General features: G+C 46.0%; 1 protein-coding gene and 1 long non-coding RNA gene across 3 annotated transcripts in view; one reads left to right on the top strand and one right to left on the bottom strand.

The window, feature by feature from the left end:
• The window catches only part of LOC142463594 (RING finger protein 112-like), a 67,102-nt gene extending 57,718 nt beyond the window's left edge, over positions 1 to 9,384 (top strand). For both annotated transcript variants that reach the window (XM_075566540.1, XM_075566541.1), the window contains exons 10-13: positions 6,808 to 6,938; positions 7,020 to 7,073; positions 7,605 to 7,679; positions 8,270 to 9,384. In XM_075566540.1, coding sequence (XP_075422655.1) covers positions 6,808 to 6,938; positions 7,020 to 7,073; positions 7,605 to 7,679; positions 8,270 to 8,656 — 647 coding nt within the window. In that variant the 3' untranslated portion in view covers positions 8,657 to 9,384. The remainder of the gene's footprint in view (positions 1 to 6,807; positions 6,939 to 7,019; positions 7,074 to 7,604; positions 7,680 to 8,269) is intronic.
• LOC142463602 (uncharacterized) lies at positions 6,683 to 26,649 on the bottom strand. The gene is made up of 3 exons (XR_012787462.1): positions 25,960 to 26,649; positions 7,634 to 9,347; positions 6,683 to 7,511 (listed from the first exon to the last, which is right to left on the bottom strand). It is a non-coding gene; the product is annotated as an uncharacterized LOC142463602 (long non-coding RNA).
• Between the last annotated feature and the right edge of the window lie 897 nt (positions 26,650 to 27,546).

The raw sequence follows: 27,546 nt of genomic DNA, 5'->3' as shown, positions 1-27,546 counted from the left end.
CTGGATTGCAGGAGTGAGGGTAGAGGTGGGAAGATATATCTGCATAAAGATGTACTTAAGGCCAAAGGACTTGTTGAGGTCACCAAGTGATAGTGTACAGAGAGAGAAAACAAGAGGTCCCAGAACAGAGCCCGGAGGTAAAAGCAACAGGAGCTGAAGACAAGTTAGGAGCAGAGACAGGGAATGTGCAATGGGCGAGGTAACATAAGCACCGGGATAAAGCTTGGCTACAGATACCAAGAGAGTGCAGGATATGAAGGAGAAGAGAGGGATCGACAGCATCGAAAGAAGCAGAAAGGTCGGGCAGGATTAGTAGGGAAAAATGACCTTGGGGATTTGCATGATGTAGATCAGCGGTGCGCAAACTGTGGGGCGCGACCCCCAGGGGGGGCGCGAGACTGCCGACGGGGGGCGCGGGGTTTACAGAGGCCCCGCGCGCTTCCCGAAGGCACTTAAATTAAGTGCCGGGGGAGCTGCAGGGCCTCTGTAAACCATACTTACCCGTGGCTCCGGTGGCTTCCTCCCGGCGTCACCATGGCAACGCGGCGGCAAAATGACGCTGCGAGGTCATGTGACCTGCAAAACAGACGGGGCGCTGACAGACACAGACCGCGATATGCGGTCTGTAAGGAGCGGGAGGGGGGCGGGAGTGGGCGGGAGTGGGAGGGGGGGCGCGAGTGGGGGCGTGGTTTGAGCGCAGGGACCCGCTACTCCCCCCCCCTTCCCTTCACGGGCTCGGGCTGCAGTACAGGAGGGAGCTGCTGCGGGCAGCTGGAAGGTAAGCAGCTCCCTCTCCCTTCCCCCACAAATGCCCTCCTCACACACGCTGACACTGAGACGCTCACACACACACACAGACACACACACACACACACCCTTACCTTGTATAGAAAGCTGTCTGACAGCTCCCGCTCCCGCCGCTGATTGGCTCATCAGCGCACCACATGACGCGTCACTGCTCGGGATCACAATTTTCTTGCATCCCCCTGGCGGCTAACGCATCACAGCGCGTTGTGAGCCATGCAGCGAGGGGGGACTGGGACCGGCTAGGAAGGATTCCCTTGCTGGTGGGGAACGCTCACGCGGCAGTGGGTCCCAGCCCTTAGGGGATGGGATCAAGAGGGCATGTGGTGAGGGAGAAGAGAGAATCAGTTTCCAAACTTCCAACTCTTTAACCGGAGAAAAAGAGTCAAGAGTGGAAGGAGGTTTAGGCAAAAGTAGAGAGGAGGGGGAAGGGACAGAAGGAATCTTACTGTGGATGGCATCCACCTTGCCTTTCAAGTGGTTGGCAAAGGCTTGAGGAGAAGTGAAGGATGGGAAGTGGGAGGAGAAGATTGGAGGAGGGAATCAAATAGAAAGAAAAGACGTTGGGGATTTGATTTGTGTGTGTTGATAAGCGAGAAGTAGTGTTCTTTGGCATTCAATGCAGTGAAGGCCTTGCGAGGAATACAGGTGGGAGGGAGATTTAGGAATGAGTGGTGGTGAATGATATAAGGAGATAGAGAGTGGAAGTCTCTTCTTTGGAGACTTTGATAAGAGAACCACACCGTGGGACTTAAGGACGATCACCGTAAGTCTACGGGCCCAGTACCTACTACTGCACGTGCGCCCTGTGACCTGGCGGTGCGTTCACCTTCACAAGCCGCGGTCTGTGCTGGAGCTGTAGGGGAAAGACAAGCTTCCGACAGGGGGGGCGTTGCGGGGGCGCGGCCATGACGTCACGCGGCTGGTTCGCCCTCATTGGCTGAACTGCTGCCAAGGCGTGGCCAATGCTCCGTCGCCAGTTGTTAAGACAAAATTATTGTCTTCTGAAAAACTGGTTGCGCATCGCGGCTGCAAATTGGGCGCCAATGCAGCTAGTGGGGCCGGCCCCATTGAGGAGCGGATCTTGTTCCTGCAGCGCACGTTGTAGCGAGCGCTGCAGTAGACACTGGGGCAGAGGCCTTAAGAATGGAACTTATTTTGTGCTCTCTGTAGGATATTGGGCTTAATAAAGGGGTGAGATCGGCCCGAAATGTCGCCTTTTTGCCTATCCTTATGGTACTTGGGGTTTGCTTGCTGTGGGATTCTTTCCTTTTGCGCATGTGGGGTTCTGTAGGGAGCGGATAAGTGACTCTGACATAGCGCTAATGATGTATTTTTGATCACTTTCATTTTCATACCAATCTAAGTACAGTACGTTGAATACCTTCCTCTGAGTGCTGCTGAAATAAGCATACATTCAAACACTCAAAATGGCGGTTAGGCCAAAATGGAGGTGGGTGATAGTCTGTCTTCATATAGCCTGAGCCACACACATTATCTCAATCTTCACAGTCCTCTCTTTTTATTCTTAAAACATAGTCTTTTAAGGATAATTTCAGATAAAACTCCAGAAACGTCGCGTTGGCCTGGAGAGTCCAAATTTGCATGACTTTGATAGTTATGGAAACTCACAGAGCTGCTGGCTATCATATCAGCCAGGTTGGTCTTTCTGCCATCATCTTCATCTGTATTCCATTGAGGAGGACTGACTTTTCCTTCTGAGATTGCATCTTCTGTGGAGTCGTCTGTGATCAGTGGCATGGCCTGGGTAGAGGGTGTTACACACCTTTGCAGTATAGATTTACTGCACATGACAGTCATACAAAACAAACAGAACTGCAAACACACAGACAAATCCATTCATCTGTTTCGCTTCTAGGAAACCAACCAATTTGGTAATTCCTAACGGAACCCACCTCTTATCTCCACCTTTCCTTAATCTCTCCTGTATCTCTGCGATCTTCTCTAGCTCATGCTCAATCTTACCACTTTGATCTTTAATAAAAACACAACATTGCTCTTTAACTCGGGCACACACGCTAAAATATAGTCCAGAGCCATTCTATTCTGTAGGGCCTTTAATCTAATCTGTACCTGTTCTTGATTAAGTAAGTTAATGGATAAAATTAAGACCATATCCTCCCTATACATTTTTAGTTCAGGGCTGTAAATACATTTTTACACAAATTTCATTAGTTGGTGGAGGCACCTGACCCATAAATTGATTGTTGTTCCCAGTGTAATTTCCACCTACAGGAACCTCATTCACCAGTGGAATCCGGTTTAAAAGTTTAGAAACGTTCCCTGTAAACAAATTCAAATTAACATTTCATTTTTTAAATTCGGAATTAGTATAAGGTATCCCTACTCATGGGGTTAAATGTAATTCTCTCTTGCGTCACTGGGGGCCACTAGAGTATGGCAGGGAATCATTGTATATATTCCCATGTGACCCATTAACCTGTGTAGCATTGTGCGAGATTGTATGATTGTCTGCAAAATGATGTGACCACAAAACAATAAACATTACAAATATTTCAAAATTGATCATCCCTTGTCATCATCTGGATGGTGTAGGCTGATCTTGCCTAGCGAGGCATACATCTTAAAAACACACTCTAAAGCATAAAAAAATAATATTGAGTCCTGAAAAAACAAATTGTTTGTTTAAGACCGGGCCTTGCCTGAAGTCTTAATTCCTTGGTGGTTAAATGTTGTAGGATTATTGTGCCTAGATACACTAACAGTTGGTAAAAAACGCTGGCTTGATGATTCTTTGTCTCTGTTAGCTGTTTACGGTGGTGCCGGCACTTTTTTCTTGCGATGATGCTGCTTTGTATTCTCCTTGGTAGACTGTATAAGCTGCACCTAAGTTTGGAGAGACTTAAACATTTCATTAATAAAAGCACAAGGAGAGCGCTTTTAACCACTATAATTTAGTATCAGCACAAATTTTTTGTTTTTCACCACTATCTTGGCATCCGCGTATAAAATAAACACAAAAATACCTTGCTCACCAATTATAAAAATCAACAGTGCATAGGGAAGTATCGTAGGAGAACACTGATAAGTGGCAAAAGGTTGTCACTAAAAGTCCCTAAAGCTTGCACTCATTGTAAATAGTAAAATATATGTAACGGGTTTCCCCCCCCCCCCCCCCCCAATCGCAGATTATACTGTGGGGGCAGAGAAACATACAATGTTACCAGGTGTGGTGCTTTACCTGTTGGCTCGCAGGAGAGCTGAGCTTCCGCTAAGTGAAACCTGGGGCAATTATAGGATACTATGAGTAACCGCGTACTCGGTACAGCGCCTCCACCCGCGATGGCTCCCACCAGAGGGGGAGTGGTTCCTCGCAGGACAATACACAATAACCACATACAACTGATTGGATAAGAACTAAGACCTTTACTAACTAGCATAGAAGACATGTAACATCAACATATAGCAACAGGTGGTCCCTCGCTAAGGGCAACCTGACTACAGCGTCTCGCAGGACGTGAACGCTAACTTGCACCACGGCGGGCGCACACACTTTATGCGTCACGACGGACGCTAACACCTTATGCGTCACGGCGGACGCTAGCACCTTATGCCTCCATTGTACCCCCTCCCTAGTCTCCCCCCTCCCCCTCAGCAGGCTCCCACACTATGTTGTATTACTTGTGAGGACCCCTGTCCCAGGGTGTGTGGGTTTCACGGCCTACCCCTCCCAGGCTTCATAGCAACCGCAGCATCCGAGCCAACTTGAATTTTCCAGGCTCTTCCCTTCTCCCTTTCTGCCTCCGCAGCCGCTCTGCGGCTGGGCAGCTCTCCACCTCGCCAGGCCCACTATTTATGAACTTTACCTTGGAGACCGAAGAGACGCGTCTCCGCCTTGTGCTCTCAACAGATCTGCGGCGCATGCGCAATCCACAGCAATCGCGCAGGGCAGCCATCTTTAATTTGGGCAAACCTTCGGGCATGGGGGGGGAATGGCGTCGTTGCCAGCCGCTTCTGCACATGTGTGGCGTCCGTCAGCGGCGCCATCACAACTGCGCATGCGCAACATGGCAGCGGGGAATGGCCGTTAGGAGCAGCGGCGATGATCGGCTGTGTGGGGGGAGCAGCGCCCGTTGGGAGCGGCGCCGACGGCTATCGCCGCCACCGCATATCACAGCAGGCGTGTGGGGGAGCGGCGCTGGAGAGATGGAGACGTCACTTCCGTTTCACATGTCGTCTCCATCTCTCCAGTTTTGCCCCATCAGAATAGGTGCCACTAGAGAAGTTTCACTTCAAAAACTCCACCCCCGGGGGGGGCGGGGGGGGGGGTCTGTGGTCAATAGGAGGAACCCCTGAGACTGCTTCAAGGAGCCCCCGGGTCCCACGGAACCCTGGTTGGGAATCACTGCCACAGACACTCACAGTACAATGTGGCACTGGAGAACGCGCCACAGCCAATATAGTCTTAGCTATATACTCTAACAATATCACATGACAAGGAAGGGAGGGGTGGTGACCAATTAGTAGAGACAGAGGAGATACAAATGTGTTACTATGTCTGGGAACAGCTTGACGTAGTCAGGGACATCCCGATTTGGATAAATCCAATGAACAAGAAATAGGAGCACACAAAAGGTTTTGGTAGTGTCAAAAGACTTCCAAGTGTATTAATACATCAGAGCGTAACAAGGTAACGTTTCTGGACACAGAGTCCCTTCCTCAGACCGAACACCTCATAAGTGATAAGCAACCAACATCTCTATATACCCCCACAAGGTAAAGTATTTACCTACCCCCAGCAACACCTGTAGTGCAGGGCTGCAGCCATTCTGCAGCCTGATTGGGCCCGCCCCCGGCGTCTGCCATCACCGCGCGGCACCGCGTCATGACGCACGAGACGTCATGACGCAATGACAACACTCCACCGAGCAACAGCCCAAACAAGGGCACAGGGAAAGGCTGTGTCCTAACAACAACCTAGGAAGGCCTGCCCAGAGCAACTGACGGTGTCACGTGATGTCACGATGCACGTGACGTCATGACTGTAGAGGGAGAGGGGGGTTGGCCCGGTATTAAAGGGGTTGCACCCCATATGGCCACCCCCTGACCTCACCAGGGAGGCAAGGGGTTAAATGGACTGCGGTCCAGGAATGTGGCTTACACCTTGTCATGTCAGGAAACTGTATGTTCCCCTGTTTCATTATAATCCTGTATTTTAATGTTTTAAAGTGCATTTCTGTATCTCCGTTCTGGTGGGCTCAATGACGTTGCAACGTAACGACGTCATGTTGCTAGGATATAAAAGTAACAAAATGATCCAAACAGAGGAACTTGAGAAGCAGAACTGCTAAACAGGGAGGAGAAGGGGAGGAGAGCAGATAATAATGCCTGTAAGCACAACGAATGCAACCTAAGGCTGCAGCCAATGCATTATGTTGTTTACAGTCCTTTTTGCTGTGAAGTCCATGGGCATGAGGAATAAAGCTGGGAATAAAATTAAATAAATCCTTGTTAAATCATAGTGCCAATACATATTAGATTACCGTATTTAATCTTAATAAATCATGGGTAACAAGATAGACAGCCCACAGGGGAGAGATTCCCAAATGTATAAGCGCACACCCATAACAATACCCGGGAGTACTGTGCCTGATGGCGGCAATGTGATGTTAGTATAGGACCGCAGGTTAAAGGCACACAGATATATCATAAAGCAATAATGCAAGACCCTTAGCAGTCCTGGCCCTTTTTTGGGGGACTGGTGACAACAACCACGACCCCGTATTATTGCTTTATGATATAATGCAAGACCCTATGGGGTTTGAACAAACGACTAGAACTCCCCTGGTCTCTTTAAAAGGGGTCCCCCGCCCCCCCCCCCCCCCCCCCCCTTGAATCCTGGCCTTGTCCATCACTCGGCTCCTTCTCCAGCTGAATCTGCAGAAGTCCTTAAATCCTCTGTCAGGATGTGTGCCTGATCTCCCTCTCTCCCTTCTAATATCCATCCTCGTCCGCTTACAGATATGGATGAAGACTTTCGGGAGAGCCTGAGGGCATATGTGTCGGACGTGGTGAGAGGAGCCGGACACCGCACCAAGACTGACAGTGGTAGGACCGTGTTGACCTGTGCCGAAATCTCTGAGATGCTGCAGGTTTGTGTCAAGTAGCTGCACAGTTACACAAGATAACATGTGAATAATTCACTTACATATTGTTGCCTCGTTATTTTACAGATATATGTGAAAAATCTTCAGCAGAACAAATATGGCTTCTCATCCCCAATGGAGGTGAGAACTGGTGATATAAGTGTTTTTCTATATCTGCACTGCAGAGTGATGAAGGATCAGATGGTCTCGTGATGACCCAGATTGTCACTTCCATGGCAGGGTGACACAGAGAGTATGGAACTATGTCACATTGAGCCTGTCTCCCATGTCAGGGTAACACTGACAGAAGGTGCTTATAACCCATTGAGTTGGCATCTTCTACCACAAGGTTATACAGAGAGGTCCATCAATTCTGTCCCATCCTACGGCAGAGGGACACAGGGACACAAACATAAGTGACCTATTGTATGACCCACTGAGTCTGTTCCTTCCCTTCAGGGGGACATAGAAAGGACGTAGTGTGTCCCTCTCATTAGAAGGCGATACTGAGGTCATTTCTGTCTATCTGAGTTAGGTGCCCTCACTGATATTCCCCCAATCCCTTCCACCAGCTGTCATCTGCAGAGTAAGACAAAGAAAACAGAAAGCTATATTAGGAATACATGTCTTCTATTCCCCTATATATCATTTACCCCCATGCTCATCCCACAGATGTTCTACACTATAAAAAACCAACATACCATGGAAATTATCCAGAAGGAGTTTCAGGATTTCCTTGAGAGTCAGGTGAGTGCGTAGGGAGCTCAGTTGGGAAACGAGATACCAGAGGGGACCTGCCACACGTTGCTGTGTAATGCACGGTTGTGTGGAGTATACATTTACATTATTTTGATATCCTATTGATATTTTTTTCTTTCCCTTCTTTTCACATTCTTCATGTCTCCTCTTTTCTCCTGCTTTTCCTTAATCCATGCTCTCTTCCTTACACTACCCCTCCATGCTCTCTTCCTTACACTACCCCTCCATGCTCTCTTCCTCACACTACCCCTCCATGCTCTCTTCCTTATACTACCCCTCCATGCTCTCTTCCTCACACTACCCCTCCATGCTCTCTTCCTCACACTACCCCTCCATGCTCTCTTCCTCACACTACCCCTCCATGCTCTCTTCCTCACACTACCCCTCCATGCTCTCTTCCTCACACTACCCCTCCATGCTCTCTTCCTCACACTACCCCTCCATGCTCTCTTCCTCACACTACCCCTCCATGCTCTCTTCCTCACACTACCCCTCCATGCTCTCTTCCTCACACTACCCCTCCATGCTCTCTTCCTCACACTACCCCTCCATGATCCCTCTTTCCTTCCTTCCCTCAGAGGTTCCTCACGTGGCCCCCCACGATGCAGATTCTCATCTCTAAGAAGTCCTCCGAGCTCATCCAACGCTTCGAGGTCTCCTTATTGGGTCACAATGCTGCCCAGCGTGATGACCTCCTTAATGAACTAAAGTGCCATCTGCTGGAGGAAGAGAAGAAGTTCTGCACCAATCACAGATCACGCTTGACTTATAATGCAATCGGACTGGGTCTCGGTGCGTATGGGGTGGTGGGAGCAGCAGCAGCAGCTGGAACGGCTGTGCTCGCAAGCGAAGCAGTGGCAACTGGAAGTGGGGTAGTAGGGATGGAGGTAGTCTCCGGGGCAGTTTCAATGCTCCTAACCGGGGCAACTGCCGTGGTGGGCAGACTTTTCCGGGGAGGGCTGTGAGGTGTAGCGCAGAACATTAGGAGAGAACGGAGTTAGATTCCCAGCTGGAAAATGTGTTCATTTTGCAGTTTCTCCCTCACCCAAATTAACTGGTGGGGATTAAACTGTGGTGGCTCCAAGCCGCCGGTCCCCCCTGTGTCACCGGGAGTGCTATTCCCCCCTGTGTCACCGGGAGTGCTATTCTCCGCTGTTGTTTCTGATAAGGAACTGTATGAAACCTGCGAATGACTTTAATAAGTGCAGCTGATAAAGACCTGTGCTTCGTGTTCACCTGTGCCTCTTTATTGTGGTTCCTCCCAGTACTGCCTGTTACGTTCTATTGCTGTTACCAGACCCGGCCCGGACCAGCCTCCGCTTGCCTCTCTCCAGTTCTGACCGCTGCCTGTTGCTGACCATCCTTTGCCTGCCACCAGCCCTGACCTTTGCTTCATTACAGACCATTTCTACTCGCCTGTTAGCCTGTCCTAGTCACTGGACTCCTGTCCTGCAGTTGCTCTCTGTGACATTCACAACCCAATGCTCAATGACCTCCATCCCGGCTCCTTAACCATGCACTTCTAGCAGGGAGGGCAGTGAGAGTCCCCCCGGTTCCCTGCCCTGTAGGAGCGATCACACGTTGCCTGGTATGGTTAGAGGGCAGCAGAAAACCTTGAGGGTGGGATCCATGGAACAGGTTTATCACTGTGCTGTCCTGTAATAAAAATGCAGCTCATCCGGTGAGATATTCACTGGGCTTCTTTCATTTCTCTTCTGTAAGTGATGGATCCACAGAAAAGAAGGAGAGCACGTTTGTGTGTGTACAGTATGTATGTATATGTGTTTGTGTGTGTACAGTATGTATGTATATGTGTTTGTGTGTGTGTACAGTATGAATGTATATGTGTTTGTGTGTGTGTACAGTATGAATGTATATGTGTTTGTGTGTGTGTACAGTATGAATGTATATGTGTTTGTGTGTGTGTACAGTATGAATGTATATGTGTTTGTGTGTGTGTACAGTATGAATGCATATGTGTTTGTGTGTGTGTACAGTATGAATGTATATGTGTTTGTGTACAGTATGAATGTATATGTGTTTGTGTGTGTACAGTATGTATGTATATGTGTTTGTGTGTGTGTACGGTATGCATGTATATGTGTTTGTGTGTGTGTACAGTATGTGTGTATATGTGTTTGTGTGTGTACAGTATGTATGTATATGTGTTTGTGTGTGTGTACAGTATGAATGTATATGTGTTTGTGTGTGTGTACAGTATGTATATGTGTTTGTGTTTGTGTACAGTATGTATGTATATGTGTTTGTGTGTGTACAGTATGTATGTATATGTGTTTGTGTGTGTGTACAGTATGAATGTATATGTGTTTGTGTGTGTGTACAGTATGAATGTATATGTGTTTGTGTGTGTGTACAGTATGAATGTATATGTGTTTGTGTGTGTGTACAGTATGAATGTATATGTGTTTGTGTGTGTGTACAGTATGCATGTATATGTGTTTGTGTGTGTGTACAGTATGAATGTATATGTGTTTGTGTGTGTGTACAGTATGCATGTATATGTGTTTGAGTGTGTACAGTATGAATGTATATGTGTTTGTGTGTGTGTACAGTATGTATGTATATGTGTTTGTGTGTGTGTACAGTATGAATGTATATGTGTTTGTGTGTGTGTACAGTGTGAATGTATATGTGTTTGTGTGTGTACAGTATGAATGTATATGTGTTTGTGTGTGTACAGTATGAATGTATATGTGTTTGTGTGTGTATAGTATGTATGTATATGTGTTTGTGTGTGTACGGTATGCATGTATATGTGTGTTTGTGTGTGTGTACAGTATGTATGTATATGTGTTTGTGTGTGTACAGTATGAATGTATATGTGTTTGTGTGTGTGTACAGTGTGAATGTATATGTGTTTATGTGTGTACAGTATGAATGTATATGTGTGTGTGTACAGTATGAATGTATATGTGTTTGTGTGTGTACAGTATGTATGTATATGTGTTTGTGTGTGTACAGTATGTATGTATATGTGTTTGTGTGTGTGTACAGTATGAATGTATATGTGTTTGTGTGTGTGTACAGTATGAATGTATATGTGTTTGTGTGTGTGTACAGTATGAATGTATATGTGTTTGTGTGTGTACAGTATGAATGTATATGTGTTTGTGTGTGTGTACAGTATGAATGTATATGTGTTTGTGTGTGTGTACAGTATGAATGTATATGTGTTTGTGTGTGTACAGTATGAATGTATATGTGTTTGTGTGTGTACAGTATGTATGTATATGTGTTTGTGTGTGTGTACGGTATGCATGTATATGTGTTTGTGTGTGTACAGTATGTATGTATATGTGTTTGTGTGTGTACGGTATGCATGTTGTGACAGAAACCAGGGGATGGTAATAAATTCCGTATATAGGGCTCCCAGGATACTAGACAGTTTCTATCCTGTTTGGCCTGGGAGTGCAGCCTTATAATACATACACTCCATCCCACAGTTTGGCAAGCGCTGGAACTGAGGGATGAGAGATCCAGACCAGAGTTTGTCTGCTGCCTGATTTCTGTCACCTGTCATGCTAATTAGGAATCAGGTATGAAAGACTGATTTCCTGTTTGCTCTGGTCTCCCCACAAGAGCCAGGAGGCTGGAAGGCTGCTGAACTACAGAGGGGAGAAGCCTCTTCCCCAAACAGGTTCAATCTTTCTGTTCATTTGTGTAAGACTGCAAAAGTACCGTGTTTTGATGTTGGAAGTGGAAAAGCCACTTCCAACCCTGAGTCAGGGATATCTAAGTTAAGTTATCGCTCAGGTGAGCAGCTTTTGTTTTGATCTGTTTTCTGTTGTATGCACTGTGGCAGTCTCAGTGCCTGGGACTGAATAAACCAGGCATAGCCTGTTTAAAGGAACAGTACGTGACGCCTCATCATTTAACCTACCCTAAAAGACCGTGTTCTAAACAGTCCCGGACAAACGACGGAGCCCCGGAGTAAGCCGTTTGTCACATATGGTGGAGAATGCGGGCAGAGCACTAGGGGGTCTGCGGGTTGAAGAACTTTGAAAAAAAAAAAAAAAAGTTTTTTTCATCCTCTGCAAACAAGATGGAAGACGTGGTGGGTGCGCTGGTACGCAATGTCGCTGCCCAGAAAGACGCGAATGAAACCCAGCAACAGCTGTTAATAGCCCAGCAAGAAACTAATGCAAACCAGCAGCAGACGAATGCAGCCCAGCAACAGCTGCTAATAGCCCAGCAAGAGATTAATGCCAACCAGCAACAGGCGAATGCCAACCAGCAACAGGCGAATGCAAACCAGCAACAGACGAATGAAGCCCTGCAAAACGCGAATGCAAACCAGCAAGAGACAAACCGCTTGCTGAGATAGGAGCAACAGCGGTTCGCTCAGGGCTTACAGCAGGAACTCGAGATCCTGAGGGGGACTATCAGTAACCTTCCACTGGCAGCGGCAGCCCCAGTACCGAAAATGACCAGGGCAAGCCACTACCTTCAGAAGATGGGACCCTCGGATGATGTGGAAGCCTATCTTCTCACGTTTGAACGCACGGCACAGAGAGAGGGATGGCCAGAAGCTGAGTGGGCTGGTCTAATCGCACCCTTCCTAAGCGGCGAACCCCAGAAGGCTTACTTTGATCTAGAGCCAGCCGAAGCTAACGTCTATGCAAAATTGAAGTTAGAGATCCTCGCCCGCCTCGGCGTAACCACGGCTGTTCGCGCCCAAAGGTTTCACGCATGGTCCTTCACGATGGATAAAGCCACCCGAAGCCAGATGTATGACCTCATCCACCTCGCCCGGAAGTGGCTACAACCCGAGATCAACTCAGCCAGCCACATCGTGGAACGGTTGGTCATGGACCAGTTCTTGAGGAAACTTCCCTCTGCCTTACGCCGTTGGGTCAGTCGGAGTGACCCCCACAATGCGGATGAGCTTGTGGCCCTCGTAGAAAGGTACAATGCAGCAGAAGAGCACCAGCAACCCACAGTCGTGGAGCAACCTCACTACCCGAGGTTCCAGGACTCTTCCAGAGACGGTAAAAGGGTACCGGGGTTAAGGGGCGCTGAAGAGCGGCGACCACCTTCACGCAGCACCAGCAACAGTGGTTCGCACACTAAGGGCAATAGCCAACATGGGGAGCCGGGAAAAGGCTCTAAGTGGGACACAGACTATGTACCTAAATGTGTAAATTGTCATGAGAGGGGCCACACAGCAAAAATCTGCCCACTAAATGATGAGCCCATGCAATGCAACAGCGTGGAACCTTATTCGCTGTTGTCCCAATGTATGGGCCCTAGCCCAGAGGACCCCTTGAATAACCATCTGTGGGCATTTGTAAAGGTTAATGGTAAGAGGGTTCGGGCACTTCTTGACTCTGGGAGCATGGTCACACTAGTGTCCGAATACCTCTTGCCCATTAAGAAGAAACAGGGAAACAGTTCACAAAGAGTGGCAATTTGTTGTATACATGGGGATAATCATGAATATTCCACTGTTGATGTTTTTTTTGAAACAGAGTTTGGTTCTTTAGATTTCAAGGTGGGTATTGTACCCAAACTGGCACATGATGTGTTAATAGGGACCGACTTTCCCCATTTTCTAAAAATGTGGTCCCCCGCTCAGAATAGCGCCCAGAGTTCAATAGCGGACCATAACGAAGTATTAGAAGAAACAAATCCTTTCCCTTTTTCAGAAATGGAGGTTGACGAGGGCCCAAATAAGAAGGGGGAAAAGGAGGAGTGCTGTAAAATTCCCTTCCCCATCACTACTTTGGTAGGGAATACCCCAAATCAAGATGTTGAGCAGACACTTACCACCCCAGAACCGGATAAGACCCTCGCTGACCTAGAGGTCAGTCCTGGGAGTTTTAAGAAGGCCCAGTGGGAGGACCCCACATTAGCGGTAGCAAGGGGAAATATACGGGACCAGAATAGTACTCCTGGCCAACCAGATAGGTCACTTGCTTACCCCTACTTCGAGGTAGAGAACGACCTAGTATATCGGGTTGATAAAAGGAAATCAGTTACAACTAAACAATTGTTGGTACCACGGACATTCCGTAACGTAGTATTACACCTCGCACATAGTCATCCATTGGGGGGACACCTAGGGGTGGAAAAGACAAAAGAAAAGGTTCTCCGAAGCTTCTATTGGCCTGGGGTTCTGGCAGAAATTACGAATTATTGTTCCTCATGCCCAGAATGTCAGATCACCGCCCCGTTCAAGGCGTACCGCAGCCCATTGGTACCCCTTCCCATAATAGAGGTACCATTTGACCGGATTGCTATGGATCTAGTAGGACCCCTAATAAAGTCTGCTAGGGGACATCAGCATATATTGGTAATATTAGATTATGCCACCCGATATCCGGAGGCAGATCCCCTACGTAGCACCTCAGCTAAAAACATAGCAAAAGAGTTAGTAGTTCTGTTTTCCCGGGTCGGGATTCCTAAAGAGATTCTATCTGACCAGGGAACACCATTTATGTCCCAAGTAACGAAAGAGCTATGTAAACTCCTAAAAATCAAGCATCTCAGAACCTCAGTCTATCATCCACAAACAGATGGTTTAGTGGAAAGGTTCAATAAAACCTTAAAGAGCATGTTACGGCGGGCGGTTGATAAAGATGGGAAAAACTGGGATTGTTTGTTACCGTACCTGTTATTTGCCATTAGGGAAGTTCCCCAATCATCCACTGGCTTCTCCCCGTTTGAACTATTGTATGGCCGACACCCAAGGGGCTTACTGGATATAGCCAAAGAGACTTGGGAACACGAGGTTACCCCTTACAGAAGTGTAATAGAGCATGTTGCCCAGATGCAGGACCGCATTGCTGCAGTCCTACCCATAGTGAGGGAACACATGGAGAAAGCTCAAGAAGCACAGAGGAATACATATAATAAGGGTGCTAGGGTCAGAATTTTTTCTCCAGGTGATAGGGTACTAGTTCTGGTTCCCACCGTGGAGAGTAAATTCCTTGCTAAATGGCATGGGCCATATGAGGTCTTGGAAAGAGTGGGAGAAGTAAATTATAAGGTAAGACAGCCAGGTAGGAGGAAACCTGAGCAAATTTACCATATAAACCTACTCAAGCCCTGGAAAGATAGAGAAGTCTTGTTAACCCTAGTACCCCCAGGTCCGTCAGAGAATCAAGAAACTGACCCAGAGGTTAGCATAGCTGAAACCCTGTCTGTTCATCAGAAACGAGAGGTTCAGAATTTAGTGAAAAGAAACAAAGAAATCTTCTCTATACGGCCAGGTAGAACTAGCGTAATTGAACATGACCTAGTCTCTGAACCGGGGGTCCGAGTTAACCTTAAACCGTACCGAATCCCAGAGGCCAAAAGAAAGGCTATAAGTTTAGAGGTTAAAAAAATGCTAAAACTAGGTGTAATTGAGGAATCCCAAAGTGGGTGGAACAGCCCTATAGTCTTAGTCCCAAAGCCAGATGGTACAACAAGGTTTTGTAATGACTACCGGAAACTAAACGCGGTGTCAAAATTTGATACTTATCCTATGCCCAGGGTAGATGAACTTGTAGAGAGACTGGGCAAAGCCCGATATCTCACAACCCTAGACCTAACAAAAGGGTACTGGCAGGTTCCCCTCACAGAAAGGGCAAAAGAAAAGACAGCCTTCTCAACCCCAGACGGCCTCTTTCAGTATAAGGTGTTGCCTTTTGGCTTACATGGAGCTCCCGCCACATTCCAAAGAATGATGGATAAAATTTTAAAACCACATGCTCGGTATGCTGCCGCCTACCTGGATGATGTGGTAATCCATAGTGAAGATTGGCAATCCCACCTTCCAAAGGTCCAAGCTGTGCTTGACGCAGTCCGGTCTGCTGGACTAACTGCTAACCCCGCTAAATGCACTATTGGTCTGGAGGAGGCCAAGTATCTGGGATATTCTATTGGCAGAGGTTTACTCAAACCCCAAACACTCAAAGTGGAGGCGATACAAAATTGGCCAAGGCCAGTTACAAAAAAACAAGTAAGGACCTTTTTGGGGTTAATTGGGTACTATAGAAGGTTTATTCCCAATTTTGCAACTAAGGCAACCCCACTAACTGACCTCACAAAAGCAAGAGGACCGCTAATGGTAAAGTGGTCCCCCGAAACCGAACAGGCCTTTAGAAGCCTGAAAGAAGCTCTCTGTGCCCAACCAGTGTTGGTCACACCTGACTTCTCCAAAGAGTTCGTAGTCCAAACCGACGCATCTGAGGTAGGGCTGGGGGCGGTACTCTCCCAGGAGTCTCAAGGTGAGGAGCACCCCATCCTTTATTTAAGTAGGAAACTAAATCCCCAGGAGAAAAATTACTCCATAGTAGAGAAAGAGTGTCTCGCAATAAAGTGGGCTGTAGAGACGCTCAAATACTACCTGTTGGGGAGAAAATTCCGGTTGGTCACAGATCATGCACCCCTTACCTGGATGTGTCAAAACAGGGAAAAGAATGCTAGAGTGACCAGGTGGTTCCTAAGCCTACAACCCTTTAAATTTTCTGTGGAACACAGGTCAGGGCACAAACATGGCAATGCTGACGGGTTGTCAAGGATGCACTCCCTAATATCCATGGTCGCTCATCCCTCGAGGTCTGAGCTGGGGGGGAGGATATGTGACAGAAACCAGGGGATGGTAATAAATTCCGTATATAGGGCTCCCAGGATACTAGACAGTTTCTATCCTGTTTGGCCTGGGAGTGCAGCCTTATAATACATACACTCCATCCCACAGTTTGGCAAGCGCTGGAACTGAGGGATGAGAGATCCAGACCAGAGTTTGTCTGCTGCCTGATTTCTGTCACCTGTCATGCTAATTAGGAATCAGGTATGAAAGACTGATTTCCTGTTTGCTCTGGTCTCCCCACAAGAGCCAGGAGGCTGGAAGGCTGCTGAACTACAGAGGGGAGAAGCCTCTTCCCCAAACAGGTTCAATCTTTCTGTTCATTTGTGTAAGACTGCAAAAGTACCGTGTTTTGATGTTGGAAGTGGAAAAGCCACTTCCAACCCTGAGTCAGGGATATCTAAGTTAAGTTATCGCTCAGGTGAGCAGCTTTTGTTTTGATCTGTTTTCTGTTGTATGCACTGTGGCAGTCTCAGTGCCTGGGACTGAATAAACCAGGCATAGCCTGTTTAAAGGAACAGTACGTGACGCCTCATCATTTAACCTACCCTAAAAGACCGTGTTCTAACCGTCCCGGACAAACGGCGGAGCCCCGGAGTAAGCCGTTTGTCACAATGTATATGTGTTTGTGTGTGTGTACGGTATGTATGTATATGTGTTTGTGTGTGTGTACAGTGTGAATGTATATGTCTTTGTGTGTGTACAGTATGAATGTATATGTGTTTGTGTGTGTGTACAGTATGAATGTATATGTGTTTGTGTGTGTACAGTATGTATGTATATGTGTTTGTGTGTGTGTACAGTATGAATGTATATGTGTTTGTGTGTGTGTACAGTATGAATGTATATGTGTTTGTGTGTGTGTACAGTATGAATGTATATGTGTTTGTGTGTGTGTACAGTATGAATGTATATGTGTTTGTGTACAGTATGAATGTATATGTGTTTGTGTGTGTACAGTATGAATGTATATGTGTTTGTGTGTGTACAGTATGTATGTATATGTGTTTGTGTGTGTGTACGGTATGCATGTATATGTGTTTGTGTGTGTACAGTATGTATGTATATGTGTTTGTGTGTGTGTACAGTATGAATGTATATGTGTTTGTGTGTGTACAGTATGAATGTATATGTGTTTGTGTGTGTACAGTATGTATGTATATGTGTTTGTGTGTGTGTACAGTATGTGTGTATATGTGTTTGTGTGTGTACAGTATGTATGTATGTGTTTGTGTGTGTGTACAGTATGAATATATATGTGTTTGTGTGTGTGTACAGTATGTATATGTGTTTGTGTGTGTGTACAGTATGTATGTATATGTGTTTGTGTGTGTACAGTATGTATGTATGTATATGTGTTTGTGTGTGTGTACAGTATGAATGTATATGTGTTTGTGTGTGTACGGTATGCATGTATATGTGTTTGTGTGTGTGTACAGTATGAATGTATGTGTTTGTGTGTGTGTACAGTATGCATGTATATGTGTTTGTGTGTGTGTACAGTATGAATGTATATGTGTTTGTGTGTGTGTACAGTATGCATGTATATGTGTTTGTGTGTGTGTACAGTATGAATGTATGTGTTTGTGTGTGTGTGTACAGTATGTATGTATATGTGTTTGTGTGTGTGTACAGTATGAATGTATATGTGTTTGTGTGTGTACAGTGTGAATGTATGTGTTTGTGTGTGTGCAGTATGAATGTATATGTGTTTGTGTGTGTGTACAGTATGAATGTATATGTGTTTGTGTGTGTACAGTATGTATGTATATGTGTTTGTGTGTACGGTATGCATGTATATGTGTTTGTGTGTGTGTACAGTATGAATGTATATGTGTTTGTGTGTGTGTACAGTATGAATGTATATGTGTTTGTGTGTGTGTGTACAGTATGAATGTATATGAGTTTGTGTGTGTACAGTATGTATGTATATGTGTTTGTGTGTGTGTACAGTATGAATGTATATGTGTTTGTGTGTGTGTGTACAGTATGAATGTATATGTGTTTGTGTGTGTGTACAGTATGAATGTATATGTGTTTGTGTGTGTACAGTATGAATGTATATGTGTTTGTGTGTGTGTACAGTATGAATGTATATGTGTTTGTGTACAGTATGAATGTATATGTGTTTGTGTGTGTACAGTATGAATGTATATGTGTTTGTGTGTGTACAGTATGTATGTATATGTGTTTGTGTGTGTGTACGGTATGAATGTATATGTGTTTGTGTGTGTGTACAGTATGAATGTATATGTGTTTGTGTGTGTACAGTATGAATGTATATGTGTTTGTGTGTGTGTACAGTATGAATGTATATGTGTTTGTGTACAGTATGAATGTATATGTGTTTGTGTGTGTACAGTATGAATGTATATGTGTTTGTGTGTGTACAGTATGTATGTATATGTGTTTGTGTGTGTGTACGGTATGCATGTATATGTGTTTGTGTGTGTGTACAGTATTAATGTATATGTGTTTGTGTGTGTTTACAGTATGTGTGTATATGTGTTTGTGTGTGTACAGTATGTATGTATATGTGTTTGTGTGTGTGTACAGTATGAATGTATGTGTTTGTGTGTGTGTACAGTATGTATATGTGTTTGTGTGTGTGTACAGTATGTATGTATATGTGTTTGTGTGTGTACAGTATGTATGTATATGTGTTTGTGTGTGTGTGTACGGTATGCATGTATATGTGTTTGTGTGTGTGTGTACAGTATGAATGTATATGTGTTTGTGTGTGTGTACAGTATGCATGTATATGTGTTTGTGTGTGTGTACAGTATGAATGTATATGTGTTTGTGTGTGTGTACAGTATGCATGTATATGTGTTTGTGTGTGTACAGTATGAATGTATGTGTTTGTGTGTGTGTACAGTATGTATGTATATGTGTTTGTGTGTGTGTACAGTGTGAATGTATATGTGTTTGTGTGTGTACAGTATGAATGTATATGTGTGTGTGTGTGTACAGTTTGAATGTATATGTGTGTGTGTGTACAGTTTGAATGTATATGTGTTTGTGTGTGTACAGTATGTATGTATATGTGTGTGTGTGTGTACGGTATGCATGTATATGTGTTTGTGTGTGTGTACAGTGTGAATGTATATGTCTTTGTGTGTGTACAGTATGAATGTATATGTGTTTGTGTGTGTGTACAGTATGAATGTATATGTGTTTGTGTGTGTACAGTATGAATGTATATGTGTTTGTGTGTGTACAGTATGAATGTATATGTGTTTGTGTGTGTACAGTATGTATGTATATGTGTTTGTGTGTGTGTACAGTATGTGTGTATATGTGTTTGTGTGTGTACAGTATGTATGTATGTGTTTGTGTGTGTGTACAGTATGAATATATATGTGTTTGTGTGTGTGTACAGTATGTATATGTGTTTGTGTGTGTGTACAGTATGTATGTATATGTGTTTGTGTGTGTACAGTATGTATGTATGTATATGTGTTTGTGTGTGTGTACAGTATGAATGTATATGTGTTTGTGTGTGTACGGTATGCATGTATATGTGTTTGTGTGTGTGTACAGTATGAATGTATGTGTTTGTGTGTGTGTACAGTATGCATGTATATGTGTTTGTGTGTGTGTACAGTATGAATGTATATGTGTTTGTGTGTGTGTACAGTATGCATGTATATGTGTTTGTGTGTGTGTACAGTATGAATGTATGTGTTTGTGTGTGTGTGTACAGTATGTATGTATATGTGTTTGTGTGTGTGTACAGTATGAATGTATATGTGTTTGTGTGTGTACAGTGTGAATGTATGTGTTTGTGTGTGTGCAGTATGAATGTATATGTGTTTGTGTGTGTGTACAGTATGAATGTATATGTGTTTGTGTGTGTACAGTATGTATGTATATGTGTTTGTGTGTACGGTATGCATGTATATGTGTTTGTGTGTGTGTACAGTATGAATGTATATGTGTTTGTGTGTGTGTACAGTATGAATGTATATGTGTTTGTGTGTGTGTGTACAGTATGAATGTATATGAGTTTGTGTGTGTACAGTATGTATGTATATGTGTTTGTGTGTGTGTACAGTATGAATGTATATGTGTTTGTGTGTGTGTGTACAGTATGAATGTATATGTGTTTGTGTGTGTGTACAGTATGAATGTATATGTGTTTGTGTGTGTACAGTATGAATGTATATGTGTTTGTGTGTGTGTACAGTATGAATGTATATGTGTTTGTGTACAGTATGAATGTATATGTGTTTGTGTGTGTACAGTATGAATGTATATGTGTTTGTGTGTGTACAGTATGTATGTATATGTGTTTGTGTGTGTGTACGGTATGAATGTATATGTGTTTGTGTGTGTGTACAGTATGAATGTATATGTGTTTGTGTGTGTACAGTATGAATGTATATGTGTTTGTGTGTGTGTACAGTATGAATGTATATGTGTTTGTGTACAGTATGAATGTATATGTGTTTGTGTGTGTACAGTATGAATGTATATGTGTTTGTGTGTGTACAGTATGTATGTATATGTGTTTGTGTGTGTGTACGGTATGCATGTATATGTGTTTGTGTGTGTGTACAGTATTAATGTATATGTGTTTGTGTGTGTTTACAGTATGTGTGTATATGTGTTTGTGTGTGTACAGTATGTATGTATATGTGTTTGTGTGTGTGTACAGTATGAATGTATGTGTTTGTGTGTGTGTACAGTATGTATATGTGTTTGTGTGTGTGTACAGTATGTATGTATATGTGTTTGTGTGTGTACAGTATGTATGTATATGTGTTTGTGTGTGTGTGTACGGTATGCATGTATATGTGTTTGTGTGTGTGTGTACAGTATGAATGTATATGTGTTTGTGTGTGTGTACAGTATGCATGTATATGTGTTTGTGTGTGTGTACAGTATGAATGTATATGTGTTTGTGTGTGTGTACAGTATGCATGTATATGTGTTTGTGTGTGTACAGTATGAATGTATGTGTTTGTGTGTGTGTACAGTATGTATGTATATGTGTTTGTGTGTGTGTACAGTGTGAATGTATATGTGTTTGTGTGTGTACAGTATGAATGTATATGTGTGTGTGTGTGTACAGTTTGAATGTATATGTGTGTGTGTGTACAGTTTGAATGTATATGTGTTTGTGTGTGTACAGTATGTATGTATATGTGTGTGTGTGTGTACGGTATGCATGTATATGTGTTTGTGTGTGTGTACGGTATGAATGTATATGTGTTTGTGTGTGAGTACAGTATGAATGTATATGTGTTTGTGTGTGTGTACAGTATGTATGTATATGTGTTTGTGTGTGTGTACAGTATGTATGTATATGTGTTTGTGTGTGTGTGTGTACAGTATGTATGTATGTGTGTTTGTGTGTGTGTACAGTATGCATGTATATGTGTTTGTGTGTGTGTGTGTACAGTATGTATGTATGTGTGTTTGTGTGTGTGTACAGTATGCATGTATATGTGTTTGTGTGTGTGTACAGTATGTATGTATGTGTGTTTGTGTGTGTGTACAGTATGCATGTATATGTGTTTGTGTGTGTGTGTGTACAGTATGTATGTATGTGTGTTTGTGTGTGTGTACAGTATGCATGTATATGTGTTTGTGTGTGAGTACAGTATGCATGTATATGTGTTTGTGTGTGTGTACAGTATGTATGTGTGTCTCCACATGTACAATTTGTATATATGCGCAGTGTACACAGGGTTACCAGATGTCCCTTAAATATGGAATTGTCCCTGTCACGGCAGCCCAGGCATTTACACCTTTTTACCAGGATCATACATTCAGCAAAACGGGTAAATGAAATAAATTACAAATTTATTCGCAGGAAAAGGCAGACACGCAATGTTACACAAACTACATAAGAAAAGACACACTTACTGGGGGTGAAAACTAGACGTTCTTAGTTGCAGAGGCTTCTAAATCCAAAGCTTACCCTGTCAGGGACCCAGCCCGAAATGTCCTGGAGCGGAAATCAGCCGGCACTTCCAGGCGCCCCGCTCCCCTCTCTCCAGGGGACTGGAATCAGCCGGCACTTCCAGGCGCCCCCGCTCCCCTCTCTCCAGGGGACTGGAATCAGCCGGCACTTCCAGGCGCCCCGCTCCCCTCTCTCCAGGGGACTGGAATCAGCCGGCACTTCCAGGCGCCCCTGCTCCCCTCTCTCCAGGGGACTGGAATCAGCCGGCACTTCCAGGCGCCCCGCTCCCCTCTCTCCAGGGGACTGGAATCAGCCGGCACTTCCAGGCGCCCCCGCTCCCCTCTCTCCAGGGGACTGGAATCAGCCGGCACTTCCAGGCGCCCCGCTCCCCTCTCTCCAGGGGACTGGAATCAGCCGGCACTTCCAGGCGCCCCGCTCCCCTCTCTCCAGGGGACTGGAATCAGCCGGCACTTCCAGGCGCCCCGCTCCCCTCTCTCCAGGGGACTGGAATCAGCCGGCACTTCCAGGCGCCCCGCTCCCCTCTCTCCAGGGGACTGGAATCAGCCGGCACTTCCAGGCGCCCCCGCTCCCCTCTCTCCAGGGGACTGGAATCAGCCGGCACTTCCAGGCGCCCCCGCTCCCCTCTCTCCAGGGGACTGGAATCAGCCGGCACTTCCAGGCGCCCCGCTCCCCTCTCTCCAGGGGACTGGAATCAGCCGGCACTTCCAGGCGCCCCCGCTCCCCTCTCTCCAGGGGACTGGAATCAGCCGGCACTTCCAGGCGCCCCGCTCCCCTCTCTCCAGGGGACTGGAATCAGCCGGCACTTCCAGGCGCCCCCGCTCCCCTCTCTCCAGGGGACTGGAATCAGCCGGCACTTCCAGGCGCCCCCGCTCCCCTCTCTCCAGGGGACTGGAATCAGCCGGCACTTCCAGGCGCCCCCGCTCCCCTCTCTCCAGGGGACTGGAATCAGCCGGCACTTCCAGGCGCCCCGCTCCCCTCTCTCCAGGGGACTGGAATCAGCCGGCACTTCCAGGCGCCCCCGCTCCCCTCTCTCCAGGGGACTGGAATCATCCGGCACTTCCAGGCGCCCCGCTCCCCTCTCTCCAGGGGACTGGAATCAGCCGGCACTTCCAGGCGCCCCTGCTCCCCTCTCTCCAGGGGACTGGAATCAGCCGGCACTTCCAGGCGCCCCCGCTCCCCTCTCTCCAGGGGACTGGAATCAGCCGGCACTTCCAGGCGCCCCCGCTCCCCTCTCTCCAGGGGACTGGAATCAGCCGGCACTTCCAGGCGCCCCGCTCCCCTCTCTCCAGGGGACTGGAATCAGCCGGCACTTCCAGGCGCCCCGCTCCCCTCTCTCCAGGGGACTGGAATCAGCCGGCACTTCCAGGCGCCCCCGCTCCCCTCTCTCCAGGGGACTGGAATCAGCCGGCACTTCCAGGCGCCCCCGCTCCCCTCTCTCCAGGGGACTGGAATCAGCCGGCACTTCCAGGCGCCCCGCTCCCCTCTCTCCAGGGGACTGGAATCAGCCGGCACTTCCAGGCGCCCCGCTCCCCTCTCTCCAGGGGACTGGAAGTTACTTGCTGGACTTGGACCTTAGAATCTACAAATCTGATTGGCTCAGGGGTTTATAATACTTCTGAGTTTCATTCACAAAACCCTGCAGCCAGGGGCATGTGCAAGGTTGCCACCTCAGCCACTTGCTATTCAGAAGCCACACGTTGGGTTGGGCTCCTCCAAGTCTAGTGGGGCAAATGGAAATTCGGAGACCTTCCATTCATCCCAGGACGTGGGTACTTGAGCTCTTCCCTTCTGCCCAAATGGTCTTGGCACCTCAGGCATCCTCTGTTGCTTTTATCTCCGACATCCTGGCAGACTCACTGGCACCAAGTTGGTAGCCCCAGTGGCCTGTCAGAACAATGGTTCTGAAAGTCCCGGCTCATTTACTGTGCACACCGCATATATGTACTTAACACACTTTGTTAATAAAATATGTACTTTAAAAACCTAAGTCTCTCTGGTATGGGAAATAGAATAAAAAGCTGCACTTTATTTTTCCCTAGCCATATTCCCCACACACTATTGCATAGACTTAGTATGGATCCTAAGAATCCCCGCACAACCTTATAAGTATGGTTGGAGCACCTCAGAACACCCTATACCGGTTCTGGGTGACCTGGGCATTTACTGGGTATGCCCATTAACCTAGGGACCCCTTGACTGTTTCAGGGACACCTCACATCTCTATGCCCCTTTTACCGTTCTGGTCTGTGCTGAAGCAGGGAACCCTAGTGGTGAGTCGCGCAAGCATTTTCCAGGGGAGGTATTGCCGGGACAAGGTGCCTACATGTATCCAGGAATCACTCATGATTCCCGGGTAAATTTTGGGGGTATCCAGCAGCTCTGGACCCCGGCTACCTAGGCACATTCTGACAACACTTTCTCCGCAAACCCCCCCTTGAAACTCATACCAAAGCAATCTCTGCTGGCTGGTACTCCTGGAAAGGTAAAAACACAAATACTTTATTACTGCGCATTACAGGTTATTAGAAAGTGGGGAGAGGAGCTCCCCTCAGTGTGCTCCAGCTCCCCTCAGTGTGCTCCAGCTCCCCTCAGTGTTCTCCACCTCCCCTCAGTGTGAATATATAATAGGTGGATGTGGCCACGGTGGGTGTATGTGTCCATAAACCGTCTAGCTGATATCCAGAAGTGTCCCCAACAATGTGTCACATGAACCAACCTCTTCGTGCCTGGACCCGGCACTGTGAGGATGTGCTCTGTGCCGGTCCTGTATACACGGTATATACCGGAGGTATCCTCATTGTGTGGGTGAAGTGAGGGGAGGAAGAGGGGGGGGAACACTTAGCTTGGGACCGATGTCCTTGTCTTCAGTGATTCAGTGGTATAGGATGTCCGGTCACTCGGGAGGCGTCGGTAGCGCTGAGGACATCTTCTCCCGGCGGTCTCACGGAGAATAATGGCACCGCTGCAACCTCATCAATCAGCGACTCGCCCCGCCGGTATCCGGCTGCCGCACCACGATCCCCACGGGAACTGCAGACAATCGCTCCTCACCGTGTCACACTCCGGCGGCCGAAATCCACCAATGCCCGAGGAATATGGGTAATAACCGTATGCCGTCCCAAAGTGTGCTCCAAGATACGGAATGGAAGAGATGTAATCGAAAGAAATTGGGCACCGCAAATGCTGGAGAATGAGGCTGGTCGTGGATAATAAAAGTCACGTTATTTGGGCATGATAGCCAAAAATTCAAAAGCACAAGGTATCCCGACGCGTTTCTCGCATATCAGGGCGCTTTCTGTCATTACAGGTTATTCATGTACAAACCCTGGACTCAAGAGCTGACACTCTGGAACCTCAATACATGGATCAGAGGTAACCAAACGGGCTCAACCCTTTAACGTGAGCTGGTTACCCCCTCACCGTCACAGTCCCTTATTTCATTGATGCATAATTGTCCCATATTTTAGTTCCTTGACGTAAAATGGAGAAAAAATACCAGGGCACAAACCACACATCTCAACAATTAAAAATGAAGACGTGCAACATTATATGTGAGAAAACAGGTAAATATTCCACTCTCCGTGAGTAGGTGGGAAACCCGGCTGTCCGGGGAAAGCATTTCCAACCCACAGAACATCTGTGTAACTGCAGCGTGTCCTCAGCAGGAAACATGTAGAGGGGAAAAAGAAACACAATACAAGTGTAATAAGGTAATACTCAAGAAGGGAAATACAACTCACAAACAAATAGTGTTCGGAGGCTGTGGGTGTTATAACCTCAGAAATAGCCACACATGGGCTATTCCCCTTGTGGTGCCTCTGTGCTGTCCGGCCTTCCGTAGATCGAGTCCCGGCCTGGTTCTGAGCAGAGCAGCTGGGCAGAAGGATCCTCTCCCTTACTTCTGAGATACCGGCGTCTGCCCACAGAACAGAGCTTACTGCCGTGGACGTCACTCGTCAGTGACGGAGCCTCGCGCCTGGGATCCAGATGTCTCCATGACGTCAGTGTCAGAGGCAATGAGATGTGGGTGCACTGGAGGGATGCCGTCGGTCAGACAAAGCAATCCTACGCGTTTCGCTCTAGGCATGAGCTTCCTCAGGGATCAGAATTTCTTTGTGTGTTTGTGTATAGTATGTATGTGTGTCTCCAGTGTACACTATGTATATGTGTGTCTCTGTGTGTATGTGTATGTATATGTTTGTGTATAGTATGTATGTGTGTCTGCAATGTACACTATGTATATGTGTGTCTCTGTGTGTATGTATATGTGTTTGTGTATAGTATGTATGTGTGTCTCCAGTGTACACTATGTATATGTGTGTGTGTGTGTGTGTGTGTGTGTGTGTGTGTGTGTGTGTGTGTGTGTGTGTGTGTGTGTGTGTGTGTGTGTGTGTGTGTGTGTGTGTGTGTATGTATGTGTTTGTGTATAGTATGTATGTGTGTCTCCAGTGTACACTATGTATGTGTGTCTCTGTGTGTGTATGTATATGTGTTTGTGTATAGTATGTATGTGTGTCTCCAGTGTACACTATGTATATGTGTGTCTCTGTGTGTATGTGTATGTATATGTGTTTGTGTATAGTATGTATGTGTGTTTCCAGTGTACATTATGTATATGTGTGTCTCTGTGTATGTATATGTCTTTGTGTATAGTATGTATGTGTGTCTCCAGTGTAAACTATGTATGTGTGTCTCTGTGTGTGTATGTGTATGTATATGTGTTTGTGTATAGTATGTATGTGTGTCTCCAGTGTACACTATGTATATGTGTGTCTCTGTGTATGTATATGTGTTTGTGTATAGTATGTATGTGTGTCTCCAGTGTACACTATCTATATGTGTGTCTCTCTGTGTATGTGTTTGTATATGTGTTTGTGTATAGTATGTATGTGTGTCTCCAGTGTACACTATGTATATGTGTGTCTCTGTGTGTATGTGTATGTATATGTGTTTGTGTATAGTATGTATATGTGTCTCCAGTGTACACTATGTATATGTGTGTCTCTATGTGTATGTGTATGTGTATGTGTTTGTGTTTGTGTATAGTATGTATATGTGTCTCCAGTGTACACTATGTATATGTGTGTCTCTATGTGTATGTGTATGTGTATGTGTTTGTGTTTGTGTATAGTATGTATGTGTGTCTCCAGTGTACACTATGTATATGTGTGTCTCTGTGTGTATGTGTATGTATATGTGTTTGTGTATAGTATGTATATGTGTCTCCAGTGCACACTATGTATATGTGTGTCTCTGTGTGTATGTATATGTGTTTGTGTATAGTATGTATGTGTGTCTCCAGTGTACACTATGTATATGTGTGTCTC

This window comes from Ascaphus truei, chromosome 11 (genome assembly GCF_040206685.1).
Source record: "Ascaphus truei isolate aAscTru1 chromosome 11, aAscTru1.hap1, whole genome shotgun sequence".
Classification (NCBI taxonomy): Eukaryota; Metazoa; Chordata; class Amphibia; order Anura; family Ascaphidae; genus Ascaphus; species Ascaphus truei.
The sequence above is the reverse complement of the archived record's forward strand: the minus strand, read 5'-3'. Positions and strand labels throughout refer to the sequence as shown.